At 42.0% G+C, this 14314-nt stretch overlaps 1 protein-coding gene across 5 annotated transcripts in view; it reads left to right on the forward strand.

The window, feature by feature from the left end:
- CEP128 (centrosomal protein 128) overlaps positions 1-14314 on the forward strand; it is a 291713-nt gene that overhangs the window by 263432 nt on the left and 13967 nt on the right. For all 5 annotated transcript variants that reach the window (XM_016220106.2, XM_016220114.2, XM_087818763.1 and 2 more), the window contains 2 exons: positions 2051-2128; positions 6012-6125. In XM_016220106.2, coding sequence (XP_016075592.2) covers positions 2051-2128; positions 6012-6125 — 192 coding nt within the window. The remainder of the gene's footprint in view (positions 1-2050; positions 2129-6011; positions 6126-14314) is intronic.

A 14314-nucleotide genomic window follows, 5' to 3' on the forward strand; every position in this document is an offset into this window, starting at 1 on the left:
CACCATGGCATTGACTTGTATAATATTGTTCAAGGGCCAAGGTAATTCTTGAGGAAATGCGGAGTTTTCCCGTTTAAGTGCATGTGGCGAAGCTGGCGGCGGAGCTCCTTGCCCGCCTAAGCCTCTGGGGCGGGGCCGTGTTGACACGTGCCCTTTGGAACCCGTCCTGCGAGAAGCTGGGCGACGCCTTAGGACCAGGGCACGTGGGGGAGGGAGTCACAGTCATGTAATGTTAAGCAGGAGCAGCAAAGGCCTCAACACTTTCAACGGAACATCCAATCGAGGATCCTAGGAACTTCACAGAGCAGCACGCAGGACTCCAGTTTCGAACCGGTGAAGTCAGGCTGGTTCCCTCTTCTCTCAAAGATTAGAATCTGAAGCCACAGAAACCCGCCTTACACGGATAGCTAGAGGCCTCCTGTAACTCGGAGTCGCAGGACATTGAAAGGAAGATGGGAATGACTCGGCCGGAAGGCGCAGCCCAAGCTCCCGCCCGCCGAGGGGACAGCGGTGCAGAGCGAGTGCCGTTCACCGCGCAGGACGCCGCAAGGCTGCGCAGTGCGGGTGCCGGTCCCTGCAGAGGGCCTCCAGCCTGGCCCCGCGCACAGCCTGCGGAGACGGGGGCACTCTCTGGGGAAACGTTGGATAAGGTGAAGGCACTGGGGTGAAATAGGGGATTTAAAATAGGAAGTTTAGGTGCAAGGGAGTATACCAGTGACCACAGCACCGTTCCCGAAACACTGAACTTCCCCTAAGGAAGGGAGCCTCCACCTCACCCCACCCAAAAAAAGCCAGTAACCACCTATTAGCCTACAATTTAGTTGTGTAGCTCTCAGGTATTATTTGCAACAATTAATGCGCTGCTCCGCACTGGTGTCTATCAGCCCCTGAAACCTCACTGCTGAATGCAGCCGAGGGTGATGTCTCACTCACCTCCAGCCCAGCGTGGTCGGCGGCTCTCCTCTGCCTTGCGGCTGTGCCATCTGCCGCAGGTGGCCGCCGAGGCCCTCGTGGCAGAGACTCAGGTGGAAGAGCCCAGCACACAGGCTCTTCACCGTCTCATCCCGGAGGTGACACATGCCATTTGCAGCCCCGGTGTAGTGTTCAGAACCGTTCACATGGGAGATGTGTGGGAGCGCATGGAATATTGAGTGGCCACTAGCTTCTCGACAACACTGTGCAAACTCATGTCCAGGTTCTTGTAAGACCCTTCACTTTTCTTCTCATGCGCCAGCCATGGGGCTTATTTATTTCACTGAATAGTTATAATTCTTTTTCAATTAAAAATATCTGTTGCCCACCTACTAGGTGCTGGCCCCGTGAGAACGCTGAGAATATAGCAATGCATATGATACAGCCTCCAGTCTCAGGGTTACTCTACCATTTAAGCTCTTAGTTTACACTGGCTTCAAAATAACTTCTAGATCATTTCCTCTTAGTGTTTATATTGGTAGGTGTAAATCGGTGACCAGCTAATGAAAAGACTGTGTGAGTAATTGATTTATATCATTAACAGTATCTTGTGTTCCTGTCTCAAATATTTAATTTCAGATATTTCTCCCAAGTCTTGAAAATGGCTCTTTTCCTTTTTAACTAAAATAATCATTGCGAACTGTTCTTTATAATGGCAACATGCGAGAATCTCTAACGTGCTTCATAGATAAGTAACTGCAAGCCCATCTTTTTCTTGGTATTACCTTGTGGTTTATTTCTGGTATTCACTGAAACAGATTTGCAAATTAATATCAATATGAAATGCTCCATAGAAAGTTTCATAGACTATCGGTTGAAAGCAATTGTCCAGGAAGAGTTTTCTTTTCTGAGTCAGTCTTGCAAATGAATCTCATATACTTTGTAAAAGGAAATCACTCTTCTGATTTAAATAGATATATTTACCCTAGAAATACTATTCTTTCTGTTCTTATTTGCTTCTCTAAATCTACAGCTTGAGCTGCTTATGCCAGTGGTACAACTGAATTTTCGTAGTTGGGTTCTGAGGGTATTAATAAACTTTTTATAATGTTTGGTTTCCGTCTGTTTTCTTTTCCAGAGTACTCGAGTGGCCTTGGACCATCTGGAGTCTGTGCCTGAGAAACTGAGCCTACTAGAAGGTTTCAAAGACTTCAGAGTGAGAAAGAGTTGGCTTGTTCCTTTCAGTATTTTTATCTGAGTGAGAACACTTGGCATCTCACTGATGTGCAAAGAAAATTGTAGGGAGAGAGGAAAGACTGAAAAACAGTGGGGACGCTTAACGGTCCATCTTATCAGAGTTTACGCATATTTGTGATGTCAGGGTTGAAAATAATGGAACTTATATATTAGCACAATATAGGGAAATAGAGAGAGACGTTCACTGTACTCCTAGAGGCTCATTTGGCCCTCTAAAGCTTTAATTATGATTTAGAAATGCTTAAGAATTAAAAGAGGTTATACATTATATTGACAATAGATAACATCATTGATAAACAATTTTAATTTATGAATTATCTCCTTTGAATTTCAAATTTCCAGAGTACTGTTTGTTTTAGAGAAGCAATAATGCATTGGTTATCACTATACTATGATATATGAATTAGAACTCACATAGAGTTTTAGATTTTATATCCCATGCCACTTATTGATAGAACTCTAACCATAAATCACTTTATTAACAATCCAGTTAATTTCCTTTATGGATTTAAAGTTCTTCACAGAGCCCTGCCTGGGTGGCTCAGTTGGTTGGAACATCGTCCTGGGCACCAGAAGGTTGTAGGTGTGATTCCTGGTCAGGGCACATACCTAGGTTGCGGGTTCGATCCCTGGTTGGGGCTCACATGGGAGGCAACCAGTTGATGTTTCTCTCTCTCTCTCCCTCCCCCTCCCTTCCTCTCTAAAACTAATAAAAACATATCCTCGGGTGCGCATTAAAAATAATAAGAAATAATAATAAAAAATAAAGTTCCTCACAGAGAGAGGCAAAGCAAGTAAACCCTGTCACCTAGTTCTGCCAGACGAGGCCCAGGCCGAGAGCGCCCCCACACGTCCTCGCAGGGATGCGGTGCAGCGGGCAGTGTTCGTGATCTGTGGTACCTCGGCCCTGTGTGGCCGAGGCTAACAATGGCGAGAGTTCTCTTGAAAAGCAATCGACCTCTTATTTCACGTTGGCTTTAAAATATAACATATTATATTTAAGTTCTTTTAAAATCTACTGTACTATTTGAGGATATAATGAGTAGGAAATAGCATTCGATCCTGCCATATTGATTCATTGCAGGCTCTCATATGATGAGGCTTTCAAGGTCTGCACTACCTAAGATCACCTCTCATTGAGCATGTTTTGGTATTTCAGTTACTCAGCATTTTGGGGTGGCATCCAGGGTTGAGCTGAGACATCCAGAAATCTAGACTATCGCAAACAAAACAAAACCCGGTGCTTCTAGATATTTTACTAAAGTTTTTATTCTTTTTTATGATTTTGTACATTTGCGGTCTAAATCCCTATCAAAGAATTATGAAACCAGTGTCCAAGAAGATGTGATTTTTACTCACTCTTATGTTACCCAGTGTGGATAGCAGGCAACATGTGCCACCCATATCCTTCCCACCTTTTTCTGTGGCTAACAGAAGTCCTCTATGGGAAAGGAGGGCAGATAAGACAAGGTGTTGGAAACAGGTGGCATTTGACAAGGTGTTGGAAACAGGTGGCATTTGTCACTGAGAAACAAACGCCTGCCTTATACCAGCATCAAAATACAAAGATTAATCTTAGTGACAGTTCGCCTTTTCCCCAGTGGTCTACTTTGAACAGAATATTCATTAGTACAATTTAAAAGTTCTGCTCTCTACTACTACCAGAGTTTTAAAATTATTTTTGTCATATAGGCTAGTGATTGTATACACGTCTAGCTCATATATACACACACACTCACACATGAAGATGCTATATAGTGAAATGTGTAGGGAGAATACTTTTCAAAGTTTAGAATCCTACTCTCCAGTATTGGTCATTAAAAGGGAAACCTTTAGCTTTAAAATGGGAAGGAATCCATTAGCAAGGACTGTGCGCGGCTTGTGGCGGGCAGTGGCCAAGCACTAAACACTACATATTCTGAAACCCTCAGGCATTATTTCCCCCATCGCACAGCTGAGGACACTGAAGCTTGGAGTGTGTGCATTAGTTGGAACTGGGGTCTAATTCTCTTTATTAACAGCAAGACCCATCTGCTTGCCCCACCGCCTCTAGCTTGAAACCCATTCTATATATACTGTAAACCCCTCTATATGATTAAAACGAGCTTGTAATCAATTTAGTGGAAACAACTAGACATAGCCTTCAATAAAAATGCATAAGCCTTCTGGTCATTAGACATAGATTATTGCAGATTATAGTTCTCAAACTCCCAAACTTTTCTAAAAATCAGTGTGCTGTGGACAAGAGTCTGCAGACCTAGGTTCTGGTCCAAGGTCCTGCACCACACAAATCACTTAACATCTCAGGGGACATTTTGTCATCCATAAAATGAGGAGCTTGCTCCTGTCACTAGCGGTCATCTTGATAACGCTGTAGTCTCTAAGTGTGAACAGGAGCTCGTCCCGTTGAGTCTTGACTTCACTGTCCTTTAAGTGTGTCATGCTCTCTCGCCTGTTTTAACCCCATTTTGAAAGAAGCGGATGGCGCTGTAATCCCACATTTACACACCACGCGTTTGTTGCGGTGAAAGGGAGTCGCCTTGGTTCGGAGCCCCGCCCGCCGCAAGTTGCCTGGCCTTGGGCGAGCCATTCTCGGCTGCCCGGGCGCTACAGCTTTTTTCACCTAAAAATGAGAGCTTTGGAATTTTAATTCTCCTTCTAGTTTGGGAGTGTTTGGGGAACTAAATCCCATAGATGTTTTTTCCCACACACGAGTGTTCTAGTTTCTCTCTAATCCATAATATTAGCGTCTAAGTCGCTGGCCACAGTGACTGCCGTGTTTTACCCTTTCCCCCAAACCCGAGGTGAGGGAAAAGCAGAGGGGGCGACCCCAGCTGTGGAAATGTTTGCTTTTAGAATTTCTTTATTACCTGAATCTTTTTATGCTTTTGAGATCAGATGAGATATTCCTTTTTTAAAAAAATATGTCTTTATTGATTTCAGAGAGAGGAAGGGGGGGCGAGAGAGAGGAAGGGAGAGAGAAACATCAGTGATGAGAGAGTCATTGATCGGCTGCCTCCTGCAGGCCCCCACCTGGGGATCGAGCCCGCAACCCGGGCCTGGGCCCTGACCCGGAATCAAACCCCAATCTCCTGGATCCTAGGTCGATGCTCAACTGCTGAGCCACGCCAGATGTCCTTACATTTAAAAACTATGTGCCAGCCCGGCCGGGCGTGGCTCAGCGGTTGAGCATCGACCTAGGATCCAGGCTATCAGGGTTCAATTCCCGGTCAGGGCACATGCCCGATTGAGGGCTCGATCAATGACTTTCTCATGTTTCTATCTCTCTCGCCCTCTCCCTTCCTCTCTCTGAAATCAATAAAGATATATTTTTAAAAAATAAAATAAATAAATAAATAAAAACTATGTGCTACAATAGTTACAAAGTAGAATGTTATTTAAGAACTGCTGAAGCAAATGGGCTCTAGCTTTAAAGGTAACTCTCGTTTTACCGATACTACAAGGGACAATACACACATCCAAAAGTGGCACGATGTCATTAACGACCATCTTCAGACCACTTATATTACTTGAAACTTTTTCCTTTTAACTAAACGGTGTCAGTTATTTGAGATTGGCACATGGACTAGCTGTAAAAAGAATGCAAATAACCAACGTGCGACCCTGGTTTTATTTTTACTGTGTCATTCGAAAGTGACGTCTTTCTTCTCTGTCCTTAGGGACATATGATTCCCCTAAGCATCTCTTTAAACTTTTATAATTATGATACAATTACATAACTCATGTAATTATGTTTTCTACATGTCAGTACTTGCTTATTCTGATTTCAAGTACTGATTTTCCTTTTGTCCACCAATTTAGACGTTTTGTCGTTTTTCCAGGATTCCCACAGTTCATCCGAGAGAATCGATGGGATATACTCCAGACACAGGGTTCCCCGGGAGTCTTTCCAGCAGTGCCGAGACGACCCCAAGTACAGAATCAGAAGCTTCAAAGTAATGTCCTTTATTTACACTTTCGGTCTTTGAGCCTTTCCCATGTCTGTGGCTACAGCTTTCTCAGCAGCTCCTGCAGGGCTTGTGTAAGAGCACTTGTGAAAGAGGAGATATCCTTCGATGCACGAAATAGGTGTTTAATTTTGTAGGGGCAGAGAATAAAAAAATAGTGCCTATAATGTTACTTGGGAACTAATCTTCACGGATATGCTGCTGTGGCTTACTGCGTTGTTTGTCCATCGGAGTTGATGTTGCTTGAGAAATCCTGAGCCGGGAAACCCTGGCCTCTTGGTTGGTTAAAGGCTAAGTTTGGGTGTTGGTTGCTACTCTCAGAGCTGAAGTCCCCAGTAGGTAAAGTAACATATAGAGAACTTTGTGAACTGTAATCTTGGCCTTTACAGTCATCAGCATTCTTTCCCTGAGGATATGAACTCGCTGCTACTACTGAAGCTTCTGGTTCGTTAAGGCGGAACCAACATAGGGCACTGGAAAGATTTGATCATATTGACCAAAGGTCCACCATTCTTTAGATTCGCCTCAGGATCTACCTGGGCTGTGGGTGATTTCAAACCCACTGGACTCTTGGCAGGTATTAGCTAGAGCAGGCTTCTCAACTTTGGTATTGTTACCACTTGGGTCCGATAACTCCTTACTGTAGAGGCTGCCCCATGCATTGTACGGTATTTAGCAGCATCCCTAATGTCTGCTTGCTAGATGCCATTAGCATCTCCCATCCCAAACTGCAGCATCCAGAAGTGTCTCCAGACACTGCCAGCTGTCCCTTGAGGTCAAAACTGACCCCCATTGAGAACACTGACCTGGAGGGAATCCATCTGTATTCTAATGTGCACTCCAAGTCAATTTAGGGGGGAAAAAAAATCTAAAGGCTCCTCAGGCTTTTTTATAGTTTTATAAACTGTGGTATGTATGAATATTCATCGCACTGTATATATTTACTTATTACGGGCAGATGCGACCTCCGACTGTAACTGGCCAGAGCACTCCGTGGGTGTAAAGACACTGTTCCTTTCTGTGGTCCTCCCTAGCGTGCTAAAATGAGCACTCCACTGCCCCACCTCCAGAAACGTAACGCTGTCCTGCCGTATTATTGATACCTTATTGGGAAGAGGGAATCCTGTGACTTCCCACCATTTACCTTTGTTTTTGTAAGCTGGTGTTAGGGGCTGTCGTAGGGACCTTGTTTCATATAGCAAATTTGAAGATCACTAAATCATCTCCCAGCAATCCCATCAGGCTCATACGCTCAAGCAGGGGTGCTGCCAGCCTTAAACAGAAATACAAGGTTTAGACAATAATAGCTAATAATAATAACTACTCATTATTGAGCCAATCACCTGAAATTGCTCTTTTTGTAGGTGTCCCACACTTTATATGCATTATTTCATTTAATTTTCACAGCAACCTGCCGGGTTGGCACCATGTTTTTTTTCTTTTTTGCCACTGAAGACAGCAAGGTTTTAGAGCAATTAAATGGTTGAATCAGAATTTAAACCCAAATCTGCCTGGCTTACATTTGCAGCTGAAGGGGAAATCAGGCCTGGTTTGTGAGGCCAACACTTAGCCAAATGAGGAAGAAGTTTTGCAGATAGGTAGTACGAGTCCAGGAAGGGCCAGAGAGCACATGATATGGTGACTTGTTCTACATCAGCACTACTTAAACGTTGCAAAACATTGATTAATTTCAGTGACAAATGTGTAGACTGTCACCATATGTAACACATGTTTGGCCTGAAGTAGTGAGGTAATCTAACAAAACTCATGCAAATATCACATTTTTTTGTAGTCATTAGAGATGGAACTGTGGGAGAACATTCTTGCCAGTTGTAGATACCAGTGATCATTTGCTCATATGCTTTTTATGAAAATCATTTATTTAAAAAGACTGAGAGGAGAGGCAGTTTCAAAAGAAGCATGAGCTCGTATGGGCTATGAGAAAGTTGTTAATTATTTCTGGGCTTCATAAATAATCAGAGAAGCTACCTCTAATGAGTCACTGACATCTTGAAGAAAACGCTTCATGTAAGAGGCATTGGGACTCTTTCTATCAAGAGAGTATGTGCCCCACTCTCATAAGACATTATTTCAGCAGCTATTAACTTCCTCTGTGTTTTGCTAGGACAGAGTTCAAAGAAAAGGGCACGTTGCAGGGACTGAATTTGTTGGTTCTACTGAAAACTGGTTCTAGAAAATTAGTTACTGAAGGATTTAGTTGATTTCAACAAACATACTGTGCAGCTACCATATTGCAAATTGCTGTGCTACTTGTTCCAGGTGGTGATGCAGGATGTATAAAGAGGCAGGAGGCACAGTCTTACAGGAGGGAATGACTGTCAATTTGCCTTCATCCTTACAGATTAGAGCAGGAGTCAGCAAACTTGGACAAATCTTGGCCTGCTGACTGCTTTTGTAAATAAAGTTTTATTGAAATACAGTCACACCCACTTATTCACATATTGTCTCTGGCTACTTTCACATTCAACAGTAGAGTTGGAGTAGTTGCAACAGAAACTGCATGGCTCAAAAAGTCTAATATATTTACCCTCTGGCCCTCTATAGAAAGTTTGCCAACTCCTTGTCTAAGAAAGGAGAAATTACCAATTTGGTCTTTCTTCCTTTGCACATATATAAAATATTTCCTTTTCTTTATTTACCAATCAAATAAATACTGCTCAAGCTCTTTGGAAAACCATAATATTTATCTGTTTATTCAACGGATATTCATTGAGTGTCAGCTGTGTGCCAGGAACTTACTAGATGCATGGAACTCATGTCATTAAACAAAATAAACAAAGATCTCTGCCTCCTTGGAGCTTCCATTCTAATTGTAAAATATTCATGTTTGTTGTTATTGTTTTAAATACAAAATTCAACAAACATTTATTGAGTTTCTACTGTGTATAGGCACTCTGCTAGGGCTAAAGAGAATGGTATAATAAGAAAAATCATTACCAATCCATAGAAATCCAAAGCCTCCACACAAACAACTGTTGTGCAAAGGAGGAAGGGATGAATGCTATTCCAGAGACCTCAGTAGACTGCAGTGGGAGTCCAAGGTCTTTTGAAAAAGGTTTGTGATGACAAAGTACAAGCAAGTGTTCTATCCCCATCTCATCTCTTTGGAGAGAGCAGCTAGCAGCATTACAGTTGTACAGCTTTGACCATATTGCTGTTGACAGACCAATAACTGTTGGAATAGGAGAACCGTGTTGGCAGCTGGCTTCTCATGTCGTTGTTGTTACAGGAAGGCAGTGAGACGTCCACTGTGACCACACTGCTGGTGGAGGGAAGGGTTAGCAGGAAATACGTCAGGCTCTCTTTCAAGCCAGGCTAGAGCCATCTCCTGCGATTTGCTCTCATGGCAATCACCGGAACAAAAACAATCCAGATTTCTAGAAATCCACTGAGATTTTCAGCAGGACCAACATCCACAGTTGCTGAAAGCATAATGTCACATTGTACCAAGCAGACCAAGTAACTGGACAAAGTCTGATCTAAAAGTTTATATTTAGAATTTAATCAAAGCTGAATCTGACACATTTTCTCTGTCTTTGTGGAGACAACAGAAGCATTTCATGGCCTCTCTTTCATCGGGCCTAACTGGGTTTCTGTCAGACACGCTTCCTTGCTGCCCCAGCTGTTTCAAATAGAACCGAATGTCCAAAAGTCAGCCAACAGCATAGCACTGCGAATCTGAACTCACGGAGGAGCATGGTTTTCTTCAAGAAATCCCCTTCTGCTACCTGCATTCTTTGCTCTCTACCCATACTAAATATATGGTTTCAATTAGCAGTGGGTTTTTCAGTAAAATCACAGAAGGCAGGCTTTGTTCCCATCCCTCCTCCTCCTGAAAGGAAACTCTCGATTTCCAATTGTTAGTTGAAGAGTTGGTGTGGAACTTCTTTTTAAGGAAGCAGATGTTTTATGGGATAAGAGGAGCTGGGTGAGGAAGTGCTGATAATGGCTTTCAGCAGTTTATGAGAGCAGAGTTGGCCGAAGCCCTTTGTCATATTTGCTCGGCACAGGCGCGTCTATGGTATTCAGCTGGGCTCTGCTCCTGGAGCCCTTTCCCCCTCCTCCAGTCTCTTCCTGATTTGTTTATACTTTGCTCATAGCAATGAATGGCTCTTAGACTTTCTCTCTTAGGTCAGCTATTTCTGGCACACCTTGAATCTTTTACAATAGTAGCTTCTAAAGAATACTATGTGTAACTCCAGGTGCAAATCAAGATTCTAGGTGGTGTTTATTTAATGACTATTAAAATATATCACTAGTATATTATTCAGGTAATTTATAAAAATTGCTCAGGAATAATAGTGGCAGCCATGGGGGGATTTAAGGGGGAGTTGACCACACAATACCCGACTATCTCATTTATAACCACCTCTCTTCATGCTTTGATAAGAAATCATATATAAACTGCTCTGCAGATATGGCTCTATGCATCCCCCAACCTCAACCAACTTGCCATCCATTAAGCCTGTCTTACAGAGACGTAGGGTGCAGGGCTAATTAATCTATAGGTTAACATGGAAGAAAATAGTAAGTGTAACTACAGGTAATACTGAAATTTGGGCAATGCTGTTCTACTAGATTGTATGACTTTCAAGGGTAGACACTGCCTGCCTCATCTTTGACTCCAGAGCACACAGAAAACACGCGCATGTGAAATTGGGGGACAAACATGTTTTTCTCGCTTCAGCCTTTCTAGAATTCTAACAGAAATTTAATTTCACACATATGAAACCTGGCAGGCAGTGAAATCATGCTGAAACCTGAAGAGATTTTGATTCTTTGAAGTGACCAAGGCTAGCTTGCCAGCCATAATATTTAACGAGTTGATTTCATTTTGCTCTTTTAAAAGTTAAACAGAAGGTTGCCAAGTGAGTTGGGATTTTTCTTTATTGTAAAATCTGAAAATAGCAATGGATCACAAGTGCTTATTTAGGAATCGATACGGGTTCTTAGATGAGCATATTAATTTTTTAACCTGCTTGGTCCCTCTACCAAACTCAGTTCCCTTAAGAAGCCACATGTTTTCACCCATCCCAGTAATTTACTCAATAGCATTAAGAAAGATTGTGAAGAAATTCATTTATAAAGATGTCATTTTTAATCATCTCAAATTAAAAATTCTAGGTACTAAAACCATAAAGAGTACCAAGTAAATGTCTTACTAGTTTTATTAAACACGTCATAATGTTCATGCAAACAGTCACTGTTTTCTTTAAGATAGTCACTTTAGGAGAATAAGCACTGAGTCCAATGAGGCACCATCATTAAAACATCTTTGCACCTTTCCCTTTGTTGGTTAAGTCAGCGTCACATTCTTTCGAGTATCCTCATTTGTGGCAAATTCATATCCACTGTGAGTAGATCTGGTTCCTGAAAATGGATTAAAGTCATGCGGAGCCAAGTCTGAAGCAGGAAAAATAAATAAAAAACTGAGTAGATCCTTTTCATTAGTGAGTTGCTAGGAATACTGAATTTTATGCAATGAAATATCAACTGGATAGAGGTGCATTTGTCAGATGGCCTGGTCCAGCCCAGTATCGCCGCGGGCCTGTTCACCTGCGGATGCGTGTGGCTTTGGGTCTGCAGGCTGTGGTGTACATTTGGTTTCCTGCGACAGAGGTAGTTTGCCCCGTTAGACGTTCTGGCTGTTTAGTGGTTCTGTTCAGATGGCTCGAATCATAAAGTGGTAGTGCTGAGGGGACTTGGAGGCGATCTGGCCCCACACCCTCGCTTCCTCACACGCAGGGACGCTGTGAGAGTGGCAGCCTCCTTTGGCCCAACTCCCACCATAGCAAACTTTCATTCTGTACTTTGGTCAAGAAATGATCATATGGGACCATTTTTCAGTTCCTTAATGCAAATAGCACTGTGCTAAATGGTGAGCTATTGGGATGGGGGAGTGAAAAGACAAAGCCTCCCCCTCACAGAGGTTAAAGCGAAAATAGCAGCCATCAAATTGGGATGTGCAGGGCCGGCTGGAAGCAAAGTGTCTCCCCCAGTTTACCTTTCAGACGGGAGCAGCATTTCCTGAGGAAGACGTTAGGCATTTTCGAGCACTGATGGGGACCTGGGAGGCACGAGTGGGACCGAGACGGAGGGACAGTGCATTGTTAGTGTGGAGACAAGTTCTGGAAAACATTCCTGCCTCAGACTCAGAAACACATGAGTGTTTTTCCTTCTCTCCAGGGGAAGGGTTGGATAAATTAAAATTTTTAAAAAAAATTAAATGTATCATTTGTCTTATAAACTTTGAACTTACAATATTCCTGAGAGAAAAATACTTGGTGGGCGTCATTAAATATTAATCATTAGAGATCAGTTTAGCAAAGACATTTTAGTCAGGTTGGAACAGCTTTTAAGAAACCAATTACAATGTGGGTTATGAAAGAGAAGTGGAAGAAACCCAGGGAAAATATTAGAAAATGCAAGTCCCTTCACACAGTGGAATTTTTGCAGGGAATTCTGGCTAACTAACTTGTTGAGACTTAAGAGAGCAATAAAAATAGGTCCTTGTGCTAAGGATATAAGAATTGGCAAAAAGCAAAAGCTAGGATTACTAAAATTGCAAAAAAAAAAACCTTGCTTTTTGACAAATACTTTCTTTTTAATATTTAAGTATTTTGACTAAAGGGTAGATAGGAATTACAAAAAACTCATCTTACGGTCACCTGGTAAAATGCACTTATGTCGCAACTCCACAAATGAGACACCCGGGTGTACTTGGAGGACGGGAAGGTATCTTTTCATCTTCTACTTTGCCGACTGCTCAAAAGGCTGTGAAACCTTCTTTCAGGGTGTTCCTTCAGGCTCCATTTCATTAGTTGTATTTCGGGGTAATATGGGGGATTCCAACTGTCTTTCGAAGCTTATAAAATGTTGCAACTTAAAGGTGTATCAGAGGTAAGCTTCCTCATTTTCTATACGGGGGGGGGGGGGGGGGGAAAGCGAGGAGGTAAATAAGTCAATAATTTTAAAGGGAAGGGACAACAGCCCTAAATGTCATGCACCCATTAACCAAGCGCCACGCCGTCTGAAGCAGAGCTGCTGGGACTCGGAGGAGATGGCACCCAGGACTGCAGCGCCCCTCACCTGCCCAGGGAGCAGCAGGCAGCCAGCCAGCGAGGGCGCGGGGACGGCGCGGTCCCGAGACCGCACCCAGCAGCAGCTGACGCGCGCGCGGCGCCCGCTCTCCAAAACACCACATTCTGGGCGATAAAGCAGATCTCAATAAATTTAAGATGCTTGAAATTGTACAAAGCCTGTTGCCTAACCACAGTGGAATGAAACTAGAAATCAATAACAGAAAGATATCTGGAAAAGCCTCAAATATTTAGAAACTAAGTAACATACTTCTAAATAACCCATGGGTGGGTCGAGGCAGAACTCCAAAGGAAAATTAGAAAATATTTTAACTATATGAAAATGAAAGGGCAGTTTATTAAAACTTGTGAGAGTCAGATAAACAGTGCTCAGAGGGAAATTTATAACATTAAATGTGTATATTACAAAAGAAGAAAAGTCTCAAATAGATAATCCAAGTTTTCACCTTAAGAAACTAGAAAATGGAGAGCAATTTAAACCTAAATTAAGTAAAAGGAAGGAAACAATAAAGAGCAGAGATCAGTGAAATGGAAATTATAAAAATAAGGAAATAAGTGAAATCAAAACCAGGATTTTTGAAAAGAGCAATAAAATTTAAAAACCTCTATCCAGATTGATTAGGAAAAAAGAGAGAAGGTACACATTTTCAATATTAGGGATGAAAGGATATTACCAGAATTTCTATCGACCTTTAAAGGGATATTTAGGAAATATATATGAACAGTTCTGCCAATAACTTTGATAACAGATGAAATGCATACAAGTAAACAGCCTAAAAATGTGTCACCAAGTAATTCTACTTCCAGGACTCTATGCTAAGTTAATAAATTTAAAATATGGACAAAGCTTTATGCACAAATATGTTTATCAAATGGTTATTTATAATAGAAGAAAACTGAAATCAACCTTAAATTTCCAAAAATAGATTAGTAAAATAAACTGGTTAACCATAATGATGATGATGATGACAGAGAAAATTTCCATATATGTTACATGAAAAAGTAGAAAGCAAAATTGTCAACAAATGGTGATCTCAATTTATAAAGATATTTATA

Source organism: Miniopterus natalensis, chromosome 1 (genome assembly GCF_054644295.1).
Source record: "Miniopterus natalensis isolate mMinNat1 chromosome 1, mMinNat1.hap1, whole genome shotgun sequence".
Lineage (NCBI taxonomy): Eukaryota > Metazoa > Chordata > Mammalia > Chiroptera > Miniopteridae > Miniopterus > Miniopterus natalensis.